Consider the following 23,827-nt stretch of genomic DNA (forward strand, 5'->3'; position numbering starts at 1 on the left):
CACTGTTGTATTACATTGTACATATTGGTATTACGGTAAGGCCCCTGTACTACAGGTACGGGGGTAGCTCCCTGCCTGCTGGCTCCGCCCAGTAGGTGGAGTATAAATATGTGTGCTCCCCGTACAGCAGCCATTTCGCCAGCTGCTGTAGGAGGCCACACATCTTTGTGTAATAAAGCTTCGATTACTCTCTACTCGTCGTAATCACAGCTTTGATGTAGTTAGCAGACAGCAGGCAGCTGAAAGGATAATCTCAATGTTGGTGACAAAGTAATTCCAGATGTGGAGATGGACTGGGGTGGGCACAGTAAGGAGCCCCACAACACCAGGTTAATGTCTAACAGGTTTGGTTCAAATCACAAGCTTTCAGAGCGCTGATCCAAGTCATTTCAAGCAAACCTGTTGGACTTTAACCTGATGTTGAAATAAATTCATGAGCTCCTCCCTTCTTTGTGTTGAGGGCGGGGCGGGGGAGATTTGCAGGGGAGAGAAGGGTTTTAATGACTGGTGTGGTTCACAGAGAAAAGGAAATAATGTTATCAATCTGACTTTATAAAAGTAAAAAAGGCTCCAGACACAATAAAGGGGTCAGTTCGATTTCATTCCAAAGTTGCTGACTGAGTGGGTCACTGATCACGTGAAGTGAAATCCAGGAAGTGCAGAGCTGAACAGGAATTGACAGTGAAAGAGCGGGAACAGGGAAGGAGAGAGAGACTCTGGGCACTGAGATGGCATCTCCAGATTTCACACAGGAACTAACCTGTCCCATCTGTCTGGAGATATTCACCCACCCGGTGTCTCTGGAATGTGGACATCATTTCTGCAGCTCCTGCATCTCCCAGAGTTGGCAGAAGGTCCCGGGAGATGTTTCCTGCCCCCAGTGTCGACAGGTCTTCACCCAGAGGAACGTCAGGCCCGCTCGGACCCTGAGTAACGTCGTGGACAAGTTCAGAGAGGTGAAGGTGACACAGCCACAGGAGGAGTTTTACTGTCAGGAACACGAGGAGAAGCTGAAACTCTTCTGTGAAGTGGAGCAGAGAGCGATCTGTGTGGACTGCTGGAGTTCAGAACATCAAACTCACAAAGATTTACATATCAAAGAGGCTGTTCACATATACAAGGTATTGGATTTCTGCTGCTGGCGAAAGGAGACAGGGAAGAGGTGAGGAATGGAGGGAGGGTTGTACAGTGTGGGGAGGGAGAGGGGAGGCAAGAGGGAGTGGGGTAGGGACAGGGAGGGGGAGAGTGCCAGAGGGAGTGGGGTAGGGACATGGAGGGGGTGATGGCGGAGACAGTAGGATGTGGAGGGGGGGACTTTCCAACAGCCAGAATCAACTCACATTTTCCACCTCATTCCTTTATGCCTTCATCCCGAATATTGAGTGTAATCAATCCTGAGAATATCTCCTTCTCTACCTCACTGGCCTCACTCTATTGAAACACAGCAAACCCCTCCAGAAGGTGACAATGATTGTTTCCTTTGACAAACCCATTTGTGTCCTTTCTGTCTCAGAACAAGTTAGAAACATCATTGGAAACTCTGCAGAAGCAAATGGACCTCAGTCTTCACAGTAAAAGAGAACGAGAGGATGGGATTTTCCACATGAAGGTAGGAGAGTGTCCTTTAGGCTTTGTGTAAACTTCCCTGTGTTTGTTATTCAGAGTGAGTGAGCTCTTCACACAGTCAGAGAGAGAGTTTTACTGAATAAAATGCTGCTGCTCTAAAGTACACTGCGGCTGCTCCCTAAACTGCAATATAAGGGAGCGTCTGTAAATTGCAGATTATTCTAATTTGGAAAAAGGTCTTATTAACTGTCTCCAACCATCTCATCGATTAAATTCAATAAATTTTGTCTGTAACTCACTCCCAGGTATCCATTATTCTATATAAACCATCTGAACCCCTCGATTAGATTCCAGTCTGTAATTCACTCCCAGGTATACATTATTCTAAATATCAACCATCTGAACCCATTGATTAGATTCCAGTCTGTAACTCACTCCCAGGTATACATTATTCTATATATAAACCATCAGAACCTTTCGATTAGATTCCAGTCTGTAATTCACTCCCAGGGATCCATTATTCTATATATAAACCATCTGAACCTCTCGATTAGATTCCAGTCTGTAACTCACTCCCAGGTATCCATTATTCTATATATAAACCATCTGAACCCATTGATTAGATTCCAGTCTGTAACTCACTCCCAGGTATCCATTATTCTATATATAAACCATCTGAACCCATTGATTAGATTCCAGTCTGTAACTCACTCCCAGGTATCCATTATTCTATATATAAACCATCTGAACCCATTGATTAGATTCCAGTCTGTAACTCACTCCCAGCTGTCCATTATTCTATATATAAACCATCTGAACCCCTCGATTAGATTCCAGTCTGTAACTCACTCCCAGGTATCCATTATTCTACATATAAACCACCTGAACCCCCTGATTAGATTCCAGTCTGTAACTCACTCCCAGGTATCCATTATTCTATATATAAACCATCTGAACCCCTCGATTAGATTCCAGTCTGTAACTCACTCCTCGATGTCTTATTTAATATAAAACCATTGGAATCACTGGAATCACTTTACAATGTTTATCTGTATCTCACTCCCACACACCCAATATTCCATCAAATTATTGAGCTCGCAGTGAGCTCTTATTGTTTGTTATTCGTCCTGGATATAAATTTTTATCCCTATATCACAGTGGACAGAGACCAGGGACACTGGGATTATAAACATTGTTTATTCCGTTCTGTCTTCAATCTGTTCCAGGCTGAAGTTGACAGACTGAGATATGAAATCAACAGTGAATTTGAAAAGATGCACAAGTTCCTGTTTGAGAAGGCGGAGCTGATGAAAGCTGAGTTGGAGAGAAAAAGTAATAAAATATTCGAGAAAATGGAGAACAATTTATCCAAAACCATGGATGAAATCTCTACTCTTGAAGGAGCAATAAGAGATCTTAAATCGAGGCTGGAGGTACAACTGGCCCCAGAGTTCCTCAAGGTACAAAAAGTCTTTGTCTTGTCCAGTGAAACATTCCAGTGACTGAGGGCGGGCACTCTGACCTTTAACCTTCGGGTTTGAGTGAGGCCTCAGTCTGATTGGTTGGATGAGTGTCTCTTTCTGCTGTCAGTAAGGGTCCAATGGGAAATTAGGTGAGATAACCTCAGTGTGATTCCTATACACAGCGTAACCACGGCACTGATTGATGATTGGACTCCGAGAGAGCTGGGCTGGGAACTGGAGATGTTTACACTGCTGCAGATGGATTTCCACTGAGGACGGGGTTAAGATGCGTTGTTAAAGTGGAGTCGGTAGATCTTTATTGAGCTGTGGGTTTTGCTGTTCCTGATCCTGCGAACGCTTGATTCAACTGAAGCCTCACCCAGCAATAGTGTTGGGATTAATATCGAGGATGGACAAGAGACACAAATTAGAGGATGTCTCGGAGGGTTGTGGAGCTGGAGGAGATTACAGAGATTGGAGTGAGGCCATGGAGGAGTTTGAAAACAAGGATGAGAAATTTCAAAATCAATACGCTGTTTAACCAATGTAGTTCACCAACCACAGGAGTGATGGAGCTACGGTTATAGGGATAAGAATGGGAACTGGTGAGGGCAGAACACCCAGCTGGACAACAGTGGAGAGGCGGTGGAGGAGGATGGTGTGATCGACCATGTCAAAGGCTGCAGACTGATCGAGAATGAAGGGAAAGTTTGGTAGGAGTTTTTTGGGGGAGAGGAGTGAAGATGTAGAATTAACGGAGAGAGAGAGACAACAGCTGAAGAGATGTAACAGTTTACAATCCCAGCTAACATGGGGGCCAGGAGGGGATGTTGGGAGATCAGTAGTTTTTGGGAATTGGATGGAGGGGACAGGAGGTGGGTCTGATGACCAAGATGATCTCAGAGAGGAAATGCAGGCAAAAGAAAAAAGTTATTTTCTAACTTATTCCTTGGTGCCTCGATTCTGTCCCTCTTCATAATTTCTAGTCGGGATTTACAACAACAGGAACTCTATAATCTGACTCGACAATATCTATTCTGTTTCTTTCCCTTCAGGATATTCAAGACCTGTTGACGAGGTAAGAAGATTTAAAGAAACAGTTTTGTGATGTGATCACTGCTGTCTCTCTAACACACACTGATTCCCAGACCTGTTTTTACAGGAGTCAGATGGATTTTCACAAGCCTGGAACTGTCTCCACTCAGTTACCTGTGGCTATCGCTGGTGAACCATTCAAATACATCAAAGTGTGGAAGGAAATGAGAGCCGTGATTTCACCAGGTATCATTCTCTGTATATTACTGTCTCCCTGCTGTCATCCATGTGATTAATGAGGTTTGACACACTGATGAAATGATCAGAAGATCAGAAGGAATAAGAACAGGAGTGGTCCAGCCCAGTGAACCTGCTCTGATTTTTGATCAGATCATGTCTGATCTATTTGTGGCCTTTACTCCACTTTCCTGCCTGTCCCAGATGACCCTTAACCCCTGTTAATCAACAATCTCTTGAACTCGATCATGAATCAATGACCCAGCCTCTGCTGCTCTCTGTGGTAGAGAATTCCAAAGACTAATATTCCTCTCCGAGAAGGAATTCCACCTCATCTAACACAGGATTAGTCCTGGGGGACTGGAGGATTGCAAATGTGATGCCAATCATTAAGAAAGGGGCAAAGGTTGAAAAATGAAAATCGCTTATTGTCACGAGTAGGCTTCAATGAAGTTACTGTGAAAAGTCCCTAGTCGCCACATTTCGGCGCCTGTCCGGGGAAGGAATCGAACCGTGCTGCTGGCCTGCTTAGTCTGCTTTAAAAGCCAGTGATTTAGCCCTGTGAGCTAAACCAGCCCCTAACCCAGTAAAGTACAGACCTGTCAGTTTGACATCAGTAGTGGGAAAACTGATAGAGGCGATAATATGGGATGAGAAATATATGCACTTCGAGAAAAATTAATTAATACTAGCCAGTCCTCATGGCTTTGTCAAGCGCAGGCCATATCCGACAAATTTAATTGAGTTATGTGACAAGGTGACACAGGCAGTGGATGAGGGAGTGCCATGGATGTTGTATATGTGGACTTTCACAAAGCATTTGATACAGTGCCACATGGCAGTCTGGTTAGCAAATTAGCATGGATTGGAACTTGGCTAAGAAATAGGAAACAGAGGATAGGTATCGATGGACATTTCTCAGACTGGAGACGAGTTGAAAGTGGTGTTCCCCAGGGCTCAGTGTTGGGACCCTTGCTTTTTCTGATTTGTATAAATGATTTAGAGTTGGGTGTTGAGGGTAAAATCTCCAAATTTGTAGATGACACTAGGCTAGGGAATAGTGAATTATCAGGATGACGCTGAGCGACTTCAGAGGACATTGACAAGTTGTCCAATGGGTAGATTCCTGGCAGATGAATTTTAATGCAGTGAAATATGAGGTGATGCATTTTGGTAGAAGAAACATGGGGAGACAACATTGGCTCAATGGTACAACTTTGAGGGGAATACAGGAGTGGAGGAACCTCTGGGTTCAAGTGCATAATTATCTGAAGGTGGCCGGGGAAGTTGAAACAGTTGTTAAGAAGGCTAAATGGATCCTTGGGTTTATAAATAGAGGCACAGAGTATAAAAGTGAAGAAATGATGCTACATCACTACAAACCATTGGTCAGACCTCATTTGGAGTATTGTGTTCAGTTCTGGGCACCATATTTAAGGAAAGATGTTAAAGCCCTTGAGATTTATTAGAATGATACCAGCAGTGAGGAATTTTAGATACAAGGAAATATTGGGAAAATTGGGCTTGTTCTCCAGAGCAGAGAAGTTTATGAAGTGACCTTATTGAGGTGCTCAAAATTATAAACAATTTTGTCAGGGTAAAGAAGGATATATCGTTTCCACTTGTTGGTATGTCAGTGACTAGGGGTCACAATTTCAAGATGTTCAGCAAGAGAGTGAGGAGTAAGATGAGAAGAAACTTCTTTACTCTTGAGTGTTGTTGGGATTTGGAATGCACTGCCTGGGAGAGTGGTGGAGGTAGGTTCCACAGGAGATTACAAAAGGGAGCTGGATATATATTTGAATGTGACGAATTTAGGGGGCCACGGAGATAGGGCTGGAGAATGGGACTAGCTGGGTAGATCTTTTGAGAGCTGGTACGGACATGATGGGCCGAATGGCAACCTTCTGTGCTGTAAATAGCAAAATCTTTGTTTTAAATCGAGGCCCCTTCATTCTATGCTGTGTCACCTCGACCTAGATAACCCCAGAGATGAAACATCCTCCCAGCATCTACCCTGGTGAAGGAACGTGCTCAGAATCTTATATGTTTCAATAAGATAACCTCTTATTCTTCCAAACTCCAGTGAGTACAGACCCAACCAGCTCAACCTTTCCTCATAAGGCAATCCCTTCATCCCAGGAATCAGCCCAGTGAACCTTCTCTGAACTGTGTCCAATGAGAGTCTCTCCCTCCTGATGTAAGGAGATCAGATCTGAACACAGTACTCAAGCTGCAGTCTCACCAATCCCCTATAAAGTTGGAGCAAGTCTTCCCCACTTTACACTCCATCCCTTTTCCAATAAAGGCCAACATTCCATTTCTTTCCTCATTCCTTGCTGTCCCTGGACACTAGCTTTTAGTGATTGATGTACAAGGTCCCCCAGATCCCTCTGTACTGCAGCATTCTGCTGTCTCTTTCTATTGAAATAATTTGCTGCATTTCTATTCTTCCTGCCAAGGTGGACAACCTCCCATTTTCCCACATTATACTCCACCTGCTGAATCTTTGTCCACTCACTTAACCGATCTATATCCCGCAGACACTTTGTATCCTCCTCACAACTTCCCGACCTAACTTTGTGTCATCAGTAAATTTGGCTCCAGTAGATTTGGTCTCTTCATCCAATCACTCATATAGATCATAAACCATTGTGTTCCCATCACTGATCCATGTGTCACTCCACTAGTTACAGTTTGTCAACCTGAAAATGAACCATTTATATTGACTCTGTATCAGGTAGTTTGCCAATCCCACCCCAACACCATGGACTCTTATATTGTGCAGTAATATTTTACATGAGGACATGTCTTTTGAAAATTCAAATACACCACATCTACTGGTTCCCCTTTATCTACCCTGCTGGTCCCATACTCAGAAAGCTCTGATCAATGTATCTAAAACAATCTTCATTTCACAAAACCGTGTGGACTCAGCCTGATTGGATGAAGATTTTCTAAATGTCTTGTGACTCCCTCCTTCACAATGGCATCTAGAGTTTCCAAATAACATATTTTGGACTGGCCTAAATCTTCCTGTTTCTGTCTCCCTCCTTTTTTGAAACATTTCCAATCCGCTGGGACTTTTCCAGAATGGGGGGGAATTTGGAAAGATTACAACCAATGCATCCACTTTCTCCATAACCACTGCTTTAAAATCCTGGGTTGCAGAACATCAGGTCCAGGGGACACGTTGCCTTTAATCCCATTAGTTTTCCAGATAATTTCTCTTTGGTGATCATGATTCTTTTTAAGTTCCTCCCTCCCTTTTTCCCTCCTGCCTCTGTCTGGGTCAGAAGCCGATGAGGGTCAACTTGTCTTAACCGAGGTCTTGTACTGAAGAGAGATCTTTATTCTCAGTGAATTGATGCTGATCTGTGCTGACTGAGCGGAGCTGAGGGAATGGGGAGGTATTTCTTCAGACACTCTATTCCTGAGCTTCCACAGTTCCTGGGCTGAGGAAAGTGGTGATGTCCCATCACCGTCTGTACACGTCTCATCATTCACTCCTGTTTTTCTCACAGTAACAGCTTCCCAATCATGTTCTCTTCCAGCTCCAGCATCTCTCACCCTGGACCCAGAGACAGCAAACAACCGACTCATCATTTCCCAGGATCTGACTAGTGTGAGGCACGGAAATGAGGAGCAAATTCTCCCTGAACATCCGGGAAGATTTAATCAATATGTTTATGTGTTGAGCTCGCAGAGTTTCACATCAGGGAGACACTACTGGGAGGTGGGTCTTGGATACAAACCTTACTGGATTGTGGGTGTCTGCAGAGAGTCTGTCAACAGGAAAGCAGACATCACACATTCACCTGAGAATGGATTATGGGTCATCGCCCGGTTTCCTGGCTGCAAATCATTGAAAATCCCGGATGTCATCTCCCAGCTGAAAGTGAAACCCCGGAAGTTGGGAATTTACCTGGATTATGAAGGAGGACAGGTGTCATTTTACAATGCTGAGGACATGTCTCACCTGTACACCTTCACTGACACATTCACCGGGAAACTCTACGCCATCTTTAATCCCTGTCGTGATAACTCTGAGCCACTCACACTGCTCTCTGGGTAACACAGTGGGAGACGCTTTCGGAGATCGGAGCTTTAGTGAGAAGCCTGATTCACTGTCTGAACAGCTCATGTTGTCCTGATTCTCTGCTGTGTGCTGTCAGGGGGCGAGTGTGTTTCTGTATTGTTTATTCTGTAAATTTAACTCCGATTCTCCACCCACCTCACTGTCCCGATCTCAATCTAATGGGATCCATAAACACTGGACTGGTATAGAATCACAGAATTTACAGTACAGAAGGAGGTAATTCGGCCTATCGAGTCTGCACCGGCTCTTGGAAAGAGCACCCTACCCAGGCCCACAACTCCACCCTATCCCCATAACCCAGTAACCCCACCCAACACTAAGGGCAATTTTGGACACTAAGGGCAATTTAGCATGGCCAATCCACCTAACCTGCACATCTTTGGACTGTGGGAGGAAACCGGAGAACCCGGAGGAAACCCACGCTCACACGGGGAGAACGTGCAGACTCCGCACAGACAGTGACCCAAGCTGGGAATCGAACCTGGGACCCTGGAGCTGTGAAACAATTGTGCTAACCACTATGCTACCGTGCTGCCCACTATAGAATGAAGCAGAAACCCCTGAATTGTGGTAACTGTGCCCAGCTCTCGAACAGTTCACTCTGAATCTTTATTTTGTTTCTTCCCTTGAATAAATATTTTATTTGAAGACGGGACTGGCACCTGGTGTGATGATTATTGATTCAGTGAATGAGCAGAAAGAATGTTTTTTCACTCCTGTATGGGATGTGGGTGTTGCTGGCTGAGCCCTCGTTGCCCATCCATAATTGCCCTTGCGAAGCTGGTGTAGGTACACCCACTGTGCTGTTAGGGAGGGAGTTCCAGGATTTTGACCCAGCGACAGTGAAGGAACAGCCGATATGTTTCCAAGTCAGGATGGTGAGTGACTGGAAGGGAACCTCCAGGTGGTGGTATCAGGAATGAGAATATCAGAATAGGTTCCGGAGTAGGACCTGCGACCATTCAGTAAGATCCTGTCTAAACATCAACATCGACTCCACTTTCCCATCCTATCCCTTCATTCCGTTTGTACTCAGGAATATATCGATCTCTGTGTTGAATATACTCAATGACATCTCGCCGAGAGGGAGAATTCCAAAGATTCACAACTCTCTCTGAAGGAAGGAATTTCTCCTCATCTCAGTCTGAAATGGACGACCCCTTATCCTGATTCTGTGAGCCCTCGTTCTAGACCAGTCTCAGCATCTACCCTGTCAGGATCTCTGAGAATTGTATATGTTTCAATAAGATCATCTCTTATTCTTCTAAACTTCAAAGAATATAGAGCCATCCAACTTAATCGTTCCTCATATCGGAAAACCCTTTCATCCCAAGAATCAATTCCGTGAACCTTCATTGCTCCCTCTAAGGTAAGTATATGTTTCCTCAGGTAAGAAGACTGAAACTGTCCACAGTCCTCCAGCTGTGTCCACACTCAATCCCTGTTACATTGCAGCGAGACTTATTCTCTTATACTTCAACCCCATTGTAATAAAGGCTAAGATACCATTAACCTCCCTAATTGTTCACTGTATCTGCTTGTTAACTTTCTCTGCTTCATGGATACACAAATCCCTCTGATTCCCAACATTTACAAGTCTCTCATCTTTTAAAAATATCCTGAGATCCTCATGTCCAAGAGGCTGATTTGACAGAAGCTGTTGGTATTGAGCTCCGGCAGTCTGTGGCACCATTCAGTTAGCTCATAACTGATCCATATCCGAAATGTAGACCAGAACGTCACGTGATGGGAGCGTGCCGAAATTCCCTGCATGTGGGAGTCATTGCCGAGCATCCCAATCAGACTGTGATGGCTGGCCACTGGGCCTGAACACTGCCGGAGGCAACACCAGACTCACAGCAGCCGAGATCTGAACACCCAGGGGATGGGCCCCAGCACCGGGGACATGTCCACGGCCGGAGGGTGGGTGAGTTCGATGGGGAAGGGGCCAGCACCCGGTCCAGGTACAGTTATGTGCAGGAGTCAGGGGTACAGGTCTGGGGTCCGTTGAGGGGGGGGGGGGGGGGGGGCCCGTTGGGCTCGATCGGGATGTGTGGATTCTCACAGGCCACAGCCGACATGTCCATCCGACAGGCCACGGGAGCCCTGTTTGCCCAGGAGGAAAACTACCTCAAGTTTGACAAGGACCCAGCCGATCAAAATGCCCAGGCAGCAGGATTCTCCGCTGTCGCCGGGATGCCCCAGGTCCAGGGGCTGATAGACTGCACGGATGTCGCCTTGCGCGCACCAGGCCAGCTGGGAGTGCCCTACATCAACAGGAAGAGGTTCCACTCCCTGAACGTGGAACTCGTGTCTGATCACCACATGCAGATCATGCACGTGTCTGCACGCTTCCCAGGGAGTGTGCACGGCAGCTAAATCCTGGGGCAGTCAGACGTCCCCGGCCTCTTTGAGGACCACCCCAGGATGGTGGCTGGCTCTTGGGGATCATGGGTACCCGCTGAGGACCTGGCTAATGACGCCAGTATGGAGACCCGGTACAACGAGGCTAATGTGGCCACTCGAGCTGCAATGGAGTGGTCCATCGGACTGCTTCAATGCCCTCCCGATGCCTCGGCCGGCCTGGTGATGCCCTGCACACCCCCTGGAGGGTCACCCGCTTTGTGGGGTCTGATGTGTTCTCCACAACCTGACACAGGAGCAGGGTGAAGGGAGGGGATGAGGAACCTGTGGCCACCTCCGAGGTGGAGGTGACAAGGACGAGGGTGATGAGGAGGCGCTGGACCAGCAGGGGCTGGAGGACCAGCTGGAGGCTGCAGGACAGGCAGCAGCGGCCAGGATCCGGCCAGCCTGGAGGGCCAGGAAGGCCCAAATACAACCCCCACTTCACACAGCGTGTGGCCTCTTTCACCATCACAACCTTCCACCCATTTCTCACCCTCCCAGGGTATCACATCAGGGTGCTGGAGCTGTGTCGGCACCGTCAGCCGGTCACTGTCGAGGACAGAAGGTGATGATAACCCACAGAGAGCTGAGCGTTGGTGCTCCTCAATGTAGTCTGACCCCCAGCCTCTCTGCTGAGTGCTCGCCCAGACCCATCACCTGCACGCGGGGTTGGTGTGTGTGTGGGGTGGTCGGGGGGGGGGGGGGGGGTTGGTGCATGTCTGGAGAGATGGGCTAAGGGTTCGGAGGTCACCCACATTGCGGAGGAAAGTGATAGAGGTGTCATACTGGTTGTGGTGAAGGGTTTTTAATGTTTCACAGGCGTCCAACAGTGCCCAACTCCCCTGATGGTACCGCCCCACTCTCCCTTCCACCCACTCACACCCCCTACCCACCCCCCCTCTCTCTCTCTCTCTCCCCCCCCCCCAGTGCCCTCTCAGTGACCCTCAATGTGCTTAGCCTTCCTTGTTCTGCCCCTACGGTGTGTCCCCAGGATTATAAATCAGAGTTGGAGGCAGCCAGCTACTTACCATGCCCCGTGACCTTCGATGCCCCTGACAGGCATCCTCTGGGGGCTCTGTGGCCAGAGGACCCCGGTGACTTGTCAGCGCCACATGCACGGCCCTGTCCCTTGTGCTGACCCCAAGACGCGGCTGCATCAGAGGAGTGAAACCCGGGGGGAGCTGGTGGGCCACCATCCCCAATTCAGGTTAGGGGTCTGGGTTGGTACCCAGCGACCCTTCCTCCTGGTCGGTGTCCATAGGGCACTGCGGCTCGAGCCCCTCCGCTGTCTGACCCTGCCAGCCCTGGCACCCCGATGTCTGCACCATCCTGTTGACGCCCTCGGCGATGTTCCTCAGTGACTGGGCAATGCTCTGCAGTGTCCTGGCAATGCCCACCCGCGACTGGGACAAGCTCCGCCGCGTCTCGGATATTCCCATCTGAGAGTGGGACATGACCCGCAAAACCTCATCACGTTCAGTTTGATATTGGATCACATCCCACAGCAAGGCAGACATATTGCCGAAGCCCTCAGCCATGACCGTTACAAACTGCGTGACGCCTTGGACACCTTCATTACTGCTGCTCACGTTGTGCACCAGGCTCTCCACTGCGGTCGCCACCCTAGCAGTGTTGGCCTCAGTGCCACCCATTACCGGCGACATCTTCTGCGACCAGAGCCTCTGGTACTCCTCCAATTGGCTATGGTCCTGCTGGAGAGTTGCTGACATCTCCCTCTGAATGTCTCGAACGTTCCCCAACATCTCCATCAGCTCCGGGATGGCCTGGTCATAGACTCAGCATCAGGCTGGGAACCAGCTGGGTCCTGGGATCCATCAGACCTCAGGCTGCTGTCTCTCCTGATGGACATCAGCAGCTGTGTGATGCTCACCACATTGTGCCCCAGAGGCCTGACCGCTAACGTTGCCCAGCGAGGTGTGTGTTTCTGCGCTGGTAGAGGGTGGGGATGACAGTGTGCCGCGTTAATTGTGGCATCCACGGAGCTGTCCTCCAAGGTGGTCTCATGGGAGGCAGGGGACGGGACCACCCCAGATGGCAGGATACCGTCAGCTGGAGGACCTGTGGGAGAATGGACAGGTGGTCAATGGGAGGGATGGAGGACCTGAGGGAGAATGGACAAGTGGTCAATGGGAGGGATGGAGGACCTGAGGGAGAATGGACACGTGGCCAATGGGAGGGATGGAGGACCTGAGGGAGAATGGACACGTGGTCAATGGGAGGGATGGAGGACCTGAGGGAGGATGGACACGTGGTCAATGGGAGGGATGGAGGGCCTGAGGGAGAATGGAAACGTGGTCAATGGGAGGGACGGAGGACCTGAGGGAGAATGGACATGTGGTCAATGGAAGGGATGGAGGACCTGAGGGAGAATGGACACGTGGGCAATGGGAGGGATGGAGTACCTGAGGGAGGATGGACACGTGGGCAATGGGAGGGATGGAGGACCTGAGGGAGAATGGACATGTGGTCAATGGGAGGGATGGAGGACCTGAGGGAGAATGGACATGTGGTCAATGGAAGGGATGGAGGACCTGAGGGAGAATGGACACGTGGGCAATGGGAGGGATGGAGTACCTGAGGGAGGATGGACACGTGGGCAATGGGAGGGATGGAGGACCTGAGGGAGAATGGACATGTGGTCAATGGGAGGGATGGAGGACCTGAGGGAGAATGGACACGTGGTCAATGGGAGGGATGGAGGACCTGAGGGAGAACGGACACGTGGTCAATGGGAGGGATGGAGTACCTGAGGGAGAATGGACATGTGGTCAATGGGAGGGATGGAGGACCTGAGGGAGAATGGACACGTGGTCAATGGGAGGGATGGAGGACCTGAGGGAGAATGGACACGTGGTCAATGGGAGGGATGGAGGACCTGAGGGAGAATGGACATGTGGTCAATGGGAGGGATGGAGGACCTGCGAGAGAATGGACATGTGGTCAATGGGAGGGATGGAGGACCTGCAAGAGAATGGACATGTGATCAGTGGCATTGAGGGGTCAGCGTGTGTGACAGGGCATCGTCAGGCATATGTGTGGCCCACAGTAGTTGGGGTGGGGGTGTTAAAGAAGGGAGATGGGGTTGAAGGGTAGGGGGTTGAAGGGAGGGTTGCGGTGATAGATGCTCGCTTGGGGGCGAAAAGGTCTTGGGAGGGGGGGGGTTAGGGGTAGTGTCCACTCACCCGTGCTGCCCAGTGTAGATCATTGACCTTCTTGCAGCACTGGAGGCCAGTCCTCCTGGTCACGCTTCCCGAGCTGACAACCACTGCCACTTCATCCCAGGCAGCAGTGGCTGCCCTGTGCCTCACCCTCCGGGAGTCTTGGGGAAACAGGACATCCTTTCTGGCCTTGACTCCAGCCAGGAGCCTCCCCAGGTCCGAGTCTCCAAGCCTTGGGGCCGAACGACTCAGCAGCATGGCTGCCAGCTGAGTGGGGTTGGCTGTGCGAGATGTTTAAGTGCTGCTCGACCTTGTTAACGGGTGGGGGGGAGGGGGGGGGGGGTGGCTGACGAGCGAGGTCCCGGTGAATCGGCTGGCGAGCCTTCATTTGCAATGTGAAGTCTGTTGGGTCCTCGTTAAGTGGATCAATTAACGTTGTATTGCGTTTCCAGCCTCGCCAGGCTAGATGCCAGGAAGCTCGCAGCAGTTCCCGCTCGCTACCACACTCGGAAATCTCCAGAGAATCACACCGTTTGAGTCACAGAATCACACAGTGCAGAACAGGCCATTCAGCCCATCAAGTCTGTGCTAACATGTGGAGGAAAGACCTGCCCGACCGACCTAATCCCATTACCAGTACGTGACCCATAGCAATGAATATTATGACGTGCCAAGGGCTCACCCAGCTGCTTCTTACACGACGTGAGGCAACCCTCCTCTACCACCCTCCCTGGCAGTGCATTCCAGACCGTCACCACCCTCTGGGTACTCACATCTCCTCTAAACCTCCTGCCCCTCACCTTCAACTTGTGTCCCCTCGTGTTTAACCCTTAAACTGAGGGGACCAGCTTTTCCCTACCCACCCTGCCCATGCCCCTCATAATCAGTCAGAGCTGACAGCAAATGACATTTATACAGCACCTTTAATGTAGTTAGCATACGACAGGCAACTCAATATTAGTGACAAAGAAATTCCAGATGTGGAGATGGACTGGGGTGGGCACAGTGATGCACAATCAATGGACACGAAACGTAGATAAAGTCCGAACGATAGGCTTTAATACACAAGAAGTGGACCCGGCAGCAGACGTACAGAAGAGTGTCAGACTGCTGGGGTACACGGGTTCTTATACCCCGCATCGTAGGCGGAACTGCCTACCTCTCAGCTGAGAGGCACATGACATACCTGGGCCAATGGGCAGCGAGTCCTCTGCACCAATGGCAGCTCACACTTCCAGGTACCGTAATACCCCTAGTCATACTACCACACACAGTAAGAATCTCACAACACCAGGTTAATGTCGAACAAGTTTGTTTCAAATCACAAGCTTTCAGAGTGCTGATCCAGGGGTTGATTTAGCTCATTGGGTTAAATCACTGGCTTTTAAAGTAGACCAAGCAGGCCAGCAGCACGGTTCGATTCCTGTACCAGCCTCCCCGGACAGGCGCCGGAATGTGGCGACTAGGGGCTTTTCACAGTAACTTCATTGAAGCCTATTCGTGACAATAAGCGATTTTCATTTCATTTCATTTCAGTTCATTTTGATTAAATCTGTTGGTCTTTAACCTGGTGTTTAAAGAAATTCAAGAGCTCCCTATTGTCCCCCAGCAACTGTTCCTCCCCTGTCAGCAGAGCAGCTGCCCCCACCCCTCCCCCTATTAGCAGCACCACAATCCCAACCCCCCCATACCAAGCCTATCACCTGCTCACCCCCCACTGCGCTTCTGTAAACTAGCTCACCTAGCTAGCCTGGTAGCTCCCGCCCATGGCGCCAGACATCATATCTCCCTATTGTTCTCCCTCCCATCCCCCCCCCCCCCCCCAACTCGGACATACATATTCAGAGCATCACAGTCCCCAGTAAACAAATAGCAAATAGTAAAAAAAATCCTTCCATCCATCACCCACCAGTATAATTACATATCTTTTCTGAGCAACTGCTCAAACATCTTAACAAAATGAAAATCAAAGAACAAGGAAGGGGCAAAAAATACAAGAAAAAAAAACAAGCACTGCATATCCAGGACCTCACATAAATAACTTCAAGCCAATTCGACCCCGCAATGCCCTCCCTCAAGGTTCAGTGTCCTTCGACCCCTGTCCGCCTTTTGTCCTTGATAAAGTCCATAGTTTCGTCCGGCGATTCAAAGTAAATTTCCTGGCCCTCAAACGTGACCCAAAGACGCGCTGGTTACAACATCCCGAACTTCACCCCCTTCTTGATGAGGGCCGATTTTGCCCTATTAAATCCGGATCGCCTTCTGGCCAGTTCCACGCCCAGGTCCTGGTAGATGCCCAACTCACAGTCCTCCCACTTCCAGTATCGGCTTGGCCCACCGCAAAATCTGATCCTTCCCCAGGAAACGGTGCTTCCCCACCACCATCACCCTCGGCTGTTCCTTCGCTTGCGGCTTCCTCGCAAGCACTCTATATGCTCTGTCCACCTCCAAGGGTCGCGTAAACGTCCCCTCTCCCTTCAACCTTTCCAGCACACTTGCCACATATGCCCTTGAATCCGATCCCTCACTACCCACTGGGAGGCCTACGATCCTCAGGTTCTGTCACCTGGACCTGTTCTCCAAATCCTCCACCTTATCCTGCAGTCTTTTCTGGTGGTCCTTCATCAGCCCCACCTCAGTCTCCAACCCGGTTAGATAGTCCTCGTGCTCGGACACCATTTCCTCCACCTTCTGGATCGCCCGTCCATGGGATTCTAGCTCCTGTTCCACACGATCAATCGATGCCTTAATCGGGTCTAGCGTATCCTTCTTTAGCTTGGCGAAGCTCTCCTCAAAGAACTTCACCAGCTGTACCATCGACCACTGTGCCACCGCACCAGGATCCTGCGCCCCTGCCAGGCTTTCCTGCGCTGCCGGTTCTGCACGCACCTTCTTTGCTCGACTGTGTCTCCTTGTAAGGCCACTTCTAGTCCAATGCTCCATACACTGGTGGGGAATTTCTCCTCACTGTCTCTCTCTCTCCACCAATTATTCCAATAAAATTCCGACAAAATCAGGAGAAAAGGTCCAAAAGCTCCGTCACAAGCGGGAGCTACCAAATGTGCGACCTCCGACTCCATGGTCACAACTGGAAGTCAGCAAATGACATTTATACAGCACCTTGTGGTCGTCACCACTGTTGTATTACGTTGTACATATTGGTATTACGGTAAGGCCCCTGTACTACAGGTACGGGGGTAGCTCCCTGCCTGCTGGCTCCGCCCAGTAGGTGGATTATAAATATGTGTGCTCCCCGTACAGCAGCCATTTCGCCAGCTGCTGTAGGAGGCCACACATCTTTGTGTAATAAAGCTTCGATTACTCTCTACTCGTCGTAATCACAGCTTTGATGTAGTTAGCAGACAGCAGGCAGCTGAAAGGATAATCTCAATGTTGGTGACAAAGTAATTCCAGATGTGGAGATGGACTGGGGTGGGCACAGTAAGGAGCCCCACAACACCAGGTTAATGTCTAACAGGTTTGGTTCAAATCACAAGCTTTCAGAGCGCTGATCCAAGTCATTTCAAGCAAACCTGTTGGACTTTAACCTGATGTTGAAATAAATTCATGAGCTCCTCCCTTCTTTGTGTTGAGGGCGGGGCGGGGGAGATTTGCAGGGGAGAGAAGGGTTTTAATGACTGGTGTGGTTCACAGAGAAAAGGAAATAATGTTATCAATCTGACTTTATAAAAGTAAAAAAGGCTCCAGACACAATAAAGGGGTCAGTTCGATTTCATTCCAAAGTTGCTGACTGAGTGGGTCACTGATCACGTGAAGTGAAATCCAGGAAGTGCAGAGCTGAACAGGAATTGACAGTGAAAGAGCGGGAACAGGGAAGGAGAGAGAGACTCTGGGCACTGAGATGGCATCTCCAGATTTCACACAGGAACTAACCTGTCCCATCTGTCTGGAGATATTCACCCACCCGGTGTCTCTGGAATGTGGACATCATTTCTGCAGCTCCTGCATCTCCCAGAGTTGGCAGAAGGTCCCGGGAGATGTTTCCTGCCCCCAGTGTCGACAGGTCTTCACCCAGAGGAACGTCAGGCCCGCTCGGACCCTGAGTAACGTCGTGGACAAGTTCAGAGAGGTGAAGGTGACACAGCCACAGGAGGAGTTTTACTGTCAGGAACACGAGGAGAAGCTGAAACTCTTCTGTGAAGTGGAGCAGAGAGCGATCTGTGTGGACTGCTGGAGTTCAGAACATCAAACTCACAAAGATTTACATATCAAAGAGGCTGTTCACATATACAAGGTATTGGATTTCTGCTGCTGGCGAAAGGAGACAGGGAAGAGGTGAGGAATGGAGGGAGGGTTGTACAGTGTGGGGAGGGAGAGGGGAGGCAAGAGGGAGTGGGGTAAGGACAGGGAGGGGGAGAGTGCCAGAGGGAGTGGGGTAGGGACATGGAGGGGGTGATGGCGGAGACAGTAGGATGTGGAGGGGGGGACTTTCCAACAGCCAGAATCAACTCACATTTTCCACCTCATTCCTTTATGCCTTCATCCCGAATATTGAGTGTAATCAATCCTGAGAATATCTCCTTCTCTACCTCACTGGCCTCACTCTATTGAAACACAGCAAACCCCTCCAGAAGGTGACAATGATTGTTTCCTTTGACAAACCCATTTGTGTCCTTTCTGTCTCAGAACAAGTTAGAAACATCATTGGAAACTCTGCAGAAGCAAATGGACCTCAGTCTTCACAGTAAAAGAGAACGAGAGGATGGGATTTTCCACATGAAGGTAGGAGAGTGTCCTTTAGGCTTTGTGTAAACTTCCCTGTGTTTGTTATTCAGAGTGAGTGAGCTCTTCACACAGTCAGAGAGAGAGTTTTACTGAATAAAATGCTGCTGCTCTAAAGTACACTGCGGCTGCTCCCTAAACTGCAATATAAGGGAGCGTCTGTAAATTGCAGATTATTCTAATTTGGAAAAAGGTCTTATTAACTGTCTCCAACCATCTCATCGATTAAATTCAATAAATTTTGTCTGTAACTCACTCCCAGGTATCCATTATTCTATATAAACCATCTGAACCCCTCGATTAGATTCCAGTCTGTAACTCACTTACAGGTATCCATTATTCTAAATATAAACCATCTGAACCCATTGATTAGATTCCAGTCTGTAACTCACTCCCAGGTATACATTATTCTATATATAAACCATCAGAACCTTTCGATTAGATTCCAGTCTGTAATTCACTCCCAGGGATCCATTATTCTATATATAAACCATCTGAACCTCTCGATTAGATTCCAGTCTGTAACTCACTCCCAAGTATCCATTATTCTATATATAAACCATCTGAACCCATTGATTAGATTCCAGTCTGTAACTCACTCCCAGGTATCCATTATTCTATATATAAAAAATCTGAACCCATTGATTAGATTCCAGTCTGTAACTCACTCCCATATATCCATTATTCTATATATAAACCATCTGAACCCATTGATTAGATTCCAGTCTGTAACTCACTCCCAGATATACATTATTCTATATATAAACCATCTGAACCCCTCGATTAGATTCCAGTCTGTAACTCACTCCCAGGTATCCATTATTCTACATATAAACCACCTGAACCCCCCGATCAGATTCCAGTCTGTAACTCACTCCCAGGTATCCATTATTCTATATATAAACCATCTGAACCCCTCGATTAGATTCCAGTCTGTAACTCACTCCTCGATGTCTTATTTAATATAAAACCATTGGAATCACTGGAATCACTTTACAATGTTTATCTGTATCTCACTCCCACATACCCAATATTCCATCAAATTATTGAGCTCGCAGTGAGCTCTTATTGTTTGTTATTCGTCCTGGATATAAATTTTTATCCCTATATCACAGTGGACAGAGACCAGGGACACTGGGATTATAAACATTGTTTATTCCGTTCTGTCTTCAATCTGTTCCAGGCTGAAGTTGACAGACTGAGATATGAAATCAACAGTGAATTTGAAAAGATGCACAAGTTCCTGTTTGAGAAGGCGGAGCTGATGAAAGCTGAGTTGGAGAGAAAAAGTAATAAAATATTCGAGAAAATGGAGAACAATTTATCCAAAACCATGGATGAAATCTCTACTCTTGAAGGAGCAATAAGAGATCTTAAATCGAGGCTGGAGGTACAACTGGCCCCAGAGTTCCTCAAGGTACAAAAAGTCTTTGTCTTGTCCAGTGAAACATTCCAGTGACTGAGGGCGGGCACTCTGACCTTTAACCTTCGGGTTTGAGTGAGGCCTCAGTCTGATTGGTTGGATGAGTGTCTCTTTCTGCTGTCAGTAAGGGTCCAATGGGAAATTAGGTGAGATAACCTCAGTGTGATTCCTATACACAGCGTAACCACGGCACTGATTGATGATTGGACTCCGAGAGAGCTGGGCTGGGAACTGGAGATGTTTATACTGCTGCAGATGGATTTCCACTGAGGACGGGGTTAAGATGCGTTGTTAAAGTGGAGTCGGTAGATCTTTATTGAGCTGTGGGTTTTGCTGTTCCTGATGCTGCGAACGCTTGATTCAACTGAAGCCTCAGTCAGCAATAGTGTTGGGATTAATATCGAGGATGGACAAGAGACACAAATTCGAGGATGTCTCGGAGGGTTGTGGAGCTGGAGGAGATTACAGAGATTGGAGTGAGGCCATGGAGGAGTTTGAAAACAAGGATGAGAAATTTCAAAATCAATACGCTGTTTAACCAATGTAGTTCACCAACCACAGGAGTGATGGAGCTACGGTTATAGGGATAAGAATGGGAACTGGTGAGGGCAGAACACCCAGCTGGACAACAGTGGAGAGGCGGTGGAGGAGGATGGTGTGATCGACCGTGTCAAAGGCTGCAGACTGATCGAGAATAATGAGGAGGGAAAGTTTGGTAGGAGTTTTTTGGGGGAGAGGAGTGAAGATGTAGAATTAACGGAGAGAGAGAGACAACAGCTGAAGAGATGTAACAGTTTACAATCCCAGCTAACATGGGGGCCAGGAGGGGATGTTGGGAGATCAGTAGTTTTTGGGAATTGAATGGAGGGGACAGGAGGTGGGTCTGATGACCAAGATGATGTCAGAGAGGAAATGCAGGCAAAATAAAAAAGTTATTTTCTAACTTATTCCTTGGTGCCTCGATTCTGTCCCTCTTCATAATTTCTAGTCGGGATTTACAACAACAGGAACTCTATAATCTGACTCGACAATATCTATTCTGTTTCTTTCCCTTCAGGATATTCAAGACCTGTTGACGAGGTAAGAAGATTTAAAGAAACAGTTTTGTGATGTGATCACTGCTGTCTCTCTAACACACACTGATTCCCAGACCTGTTTTTACAGGAGTCAGATGGATTTTCACAAGCCTGGAACTGTCTCCACTCAGTTACCTGTGGCTATCGCTGGTGAACCATTCAAATACATCAAAGTGTGGAAGGAAATGAGAGCCGTGATTTCACCAGGTATCATTCTCTGTATATTACTGTCTCCCTGCTGTCATCCATGTGATTAATGAGGTTTGACACACTGATGAAATGATCAGAAGATCAGAAGGAATAAGAACAGGAGTGGTCCAGCCCAGTGAACCTGCTCTGATTTTTGATCAGATCATGTCTGATCTATTTGTGGCCTTTACTCCACTTTCCTGCCTGTCCCAGATGACCCTTAACCCCTGTTAATCAACAATCTCTTGAACTCGATCATGAATCAATGACCCAGCCTCTGCTGCTCTCTGTGGTAGAGAATTCCAAAGACTAATATTCCTCTCCGAGAAGGAATTCCACCTCATCTAACACAGGATTAGTCCTGGGGGACTGGAGGATTGCAAATGTGATGCCAATCATTAAGAAAGGGGCAAAGGTTGAAAAATGAAAATCGCTTATTGTCACGAGTAGGCTTCAATGAAGTTACTGTGAAAAGTCCCTAGTCGCCACATTTCGGCGCCTGTCCGGGGAAGGAATCGAACCGTGCTGCTGGCCTGCTTAGTCTGCTTTAAAAGCCAGTGATTTAGCCCTGTGAGCTAAACCAGCCCCTAACCCAGTAAAGTACAGACCTGTCAGTTTGACATCAGTAGTGGGAAAACTGATAGAGGCGATAATATGGGATGAGAAATATATGCACTTCGAGAAAAATTAATTAATACTAGCCAGTCCTCATGGCTTTGTCAAGCGCAGGCCATATCCGACAAATTTAATTGAGTTATGTGACAAGGTGACACAGGCAGTGGATGAGGGAGTGCCATGGATGTTGTATATGTGGACTTTCACAAAGCATTTGATACAGTGCCACATGGCAGTCTGGTTAGCAAATTAGCATGGATTGGAACTTGGCTAAGAAATAGGAAACAGAGGATAGGTATCGATGGACATTTCTCAGACTGGAGACGAGTTGAAAGTGGTGTTCCCCAGGGCTCAGTGTTGGGACCCTTGCTTTTTCTGATTTGTATAAATGATTTAGAGTTGGGTGTTGAGGGTAAAATCTCCAAATTTGTAGATGACACTAGGCTAGGGAATAGTGAATTATCAGGATGACGCTGAGCGACTTCAGAGGACATTGACAAGTTGTCCAATGGGTAGATTCCTGGCAGATGAATTTCAATGCAGTGAAATGTGAGGTCATGCATTTTGGTAGAAGAAACATGGGGAGACAACATTGGCTCAATGGTACAACTTTGAGGGGAATACAGGAGTGGAGGAACCTCTGGGTTCAAGTGCATAATTATCTGAAGGTGGCCGGGGAAGTTGAAACAGTTGTTAAGAAGGCTAAATGGATCCTTGGGTTTATAAATAGAGGCACAGAGTATAAAAGTGAAGAAATGATGCTACATCACTACAAACCATTGGTCAGACCTCATTTGGAGTATTGTGTTCAGTTCTGGGCACCATATTTAAGGAAAGATGTTAAAGCCCATGAGATTTATTAGAATGATACCAGCAGTGAGGAACTTTAGATACAAGGAAATATTGGGAAAATTGGGCTTGTTCTCCAGAGCAGAGAAGTTTATGAAGTGACCTTATTGAGGTGTTCAAAATTATAAACAATTTTGACAGGGTAAAGAAGGTTGGTATGTCAGTGACTCGGGTCACAATCTCAAGATGGTCAGCAAGAGAGCGAGGAGTGAGATGAGAAGAAACTTCTTTACTCTTGAGTGTTGTTGGGATTTGGAATGCACTGCCTGGGAGAGTGGTGGAGGTAGGTTCCACAGGAGATTACAAAAGGGAGCTGGATATATATTTGAATGTGATGAATTTAGGGGGCCACGGAGATAGGGCTGGATAATGGGAGTAGCTGGGTAGCACTTTTGAGAGCTGGTACGGACATGATGGGCCGAATGGCATCCTTCTGTGCTGTAAATAGCAAAATCTTTGTCTTAAATCGAGGCCCCTTCATTCTATGCTGTGTCACCTAGACCTAGATAACCCCAGAAATGAAACATCCTCCCAGCATCGACCCTGGTGAAGGAACGCCCTCAGAATCTTATATGTTTCAATAAGATAACCTCTTATTCTTCCAAACTCCAGTGAGTACAGACCCAACCAGCTCAACCTTTCCTCATAAGGCAATCCCTTCATCCCAGGAATCAGCCCAGTGAACCTTCTCTGAACTGTGTCCAATGAGAGTCTCTCCCTCCTGATGTAAGGAGATCAGATCTGAACACAGTACTCAAGCTGCAGTCTCACCAATCCCCTATAAAGTTGGAGCAAGTCTTCCCCACTTTACACTCCATCCCTTTTCCAATAAAGGCCAACATTCCATTTCTTTCCTCATTCCTTGCTGTCCCTGGACACTAGCTTTTAGTGATTGATGTACAAGGTCCCCCAGATCCCTCTGTACTGCAGCTTTCTGCTGTCTCTTT

At 47.8% G+C, this 23,827-nt stretch overlaps 2 protein-coding genes across 2 annotated transcripts in view; both read left to right on the plus strand.

The window, feature by feature from the left end:
- The first annotated feature begins 728 nt into the window (after positions 1–728).
- Positions 729–8,376, plus strand: LOC119976500 (zinc-binding protein A33-like). The gene is made up of 6 exons (XM_038817044.1): positions 729–1,121; positions 1,514–1,609; positions 2,793–3,026; positions 4,085–4,107; positions 4,192–4,310; positions 7,856–8,376. Exons 1-6 carry the CDS (start codon positions 729–731, stop codon positions 8,374–8,376), a joined length of 1,386 nt encoding a protein of 461 aa, XP_038672972.1.
- Positions 8,377–17,707: 9,331 nt separating this feature from the next.
- LOC119976501 overlaps positions 17,708–23,827 on the plus strand; it is a 188,831-nt gene continuing 182,711 nt past the window's right edge. Inside the window, exons 1-5 of the mRNA XM_038817045.1 lie at positions 17,708–18,240; positions 18,633–18,728; positions 19,912–20,145; positions 21,209–21,231; positions 21,316–21,434. Coding sequence (XP_038672973.1) covers positions 17,848–18,240; positions 18,633–18,728; positions 19,912–20,145; positions 21,209–21,231; positions 21,316–21,434 — 865 coding nt within the window. The 5' untranslated portion in view covers positions 17,708–17,847. The remainder of the gene's footprint in view (positions 18,241–18,632; positions 18,729–19,911; positions 20,146–21,208; positions 21,232–21,315; positions 21,435–23,827) is intronic.

Source organism: Scyliorhinus canicula, chromosome 13 (assembly GCF_902713615.1).
Source record: "Scyliorhinus canicula chromosome 13, sScyCan1.1, whole genome shotgun sequence".
Classification (NCBI taxonomy): Eukaryota; Metazoa; Chordata; class Chondrichthyes; order Carcharhiniformes; family Scyliorhinidae; genus Scyliorhinus; species Scyliorhinus canicula.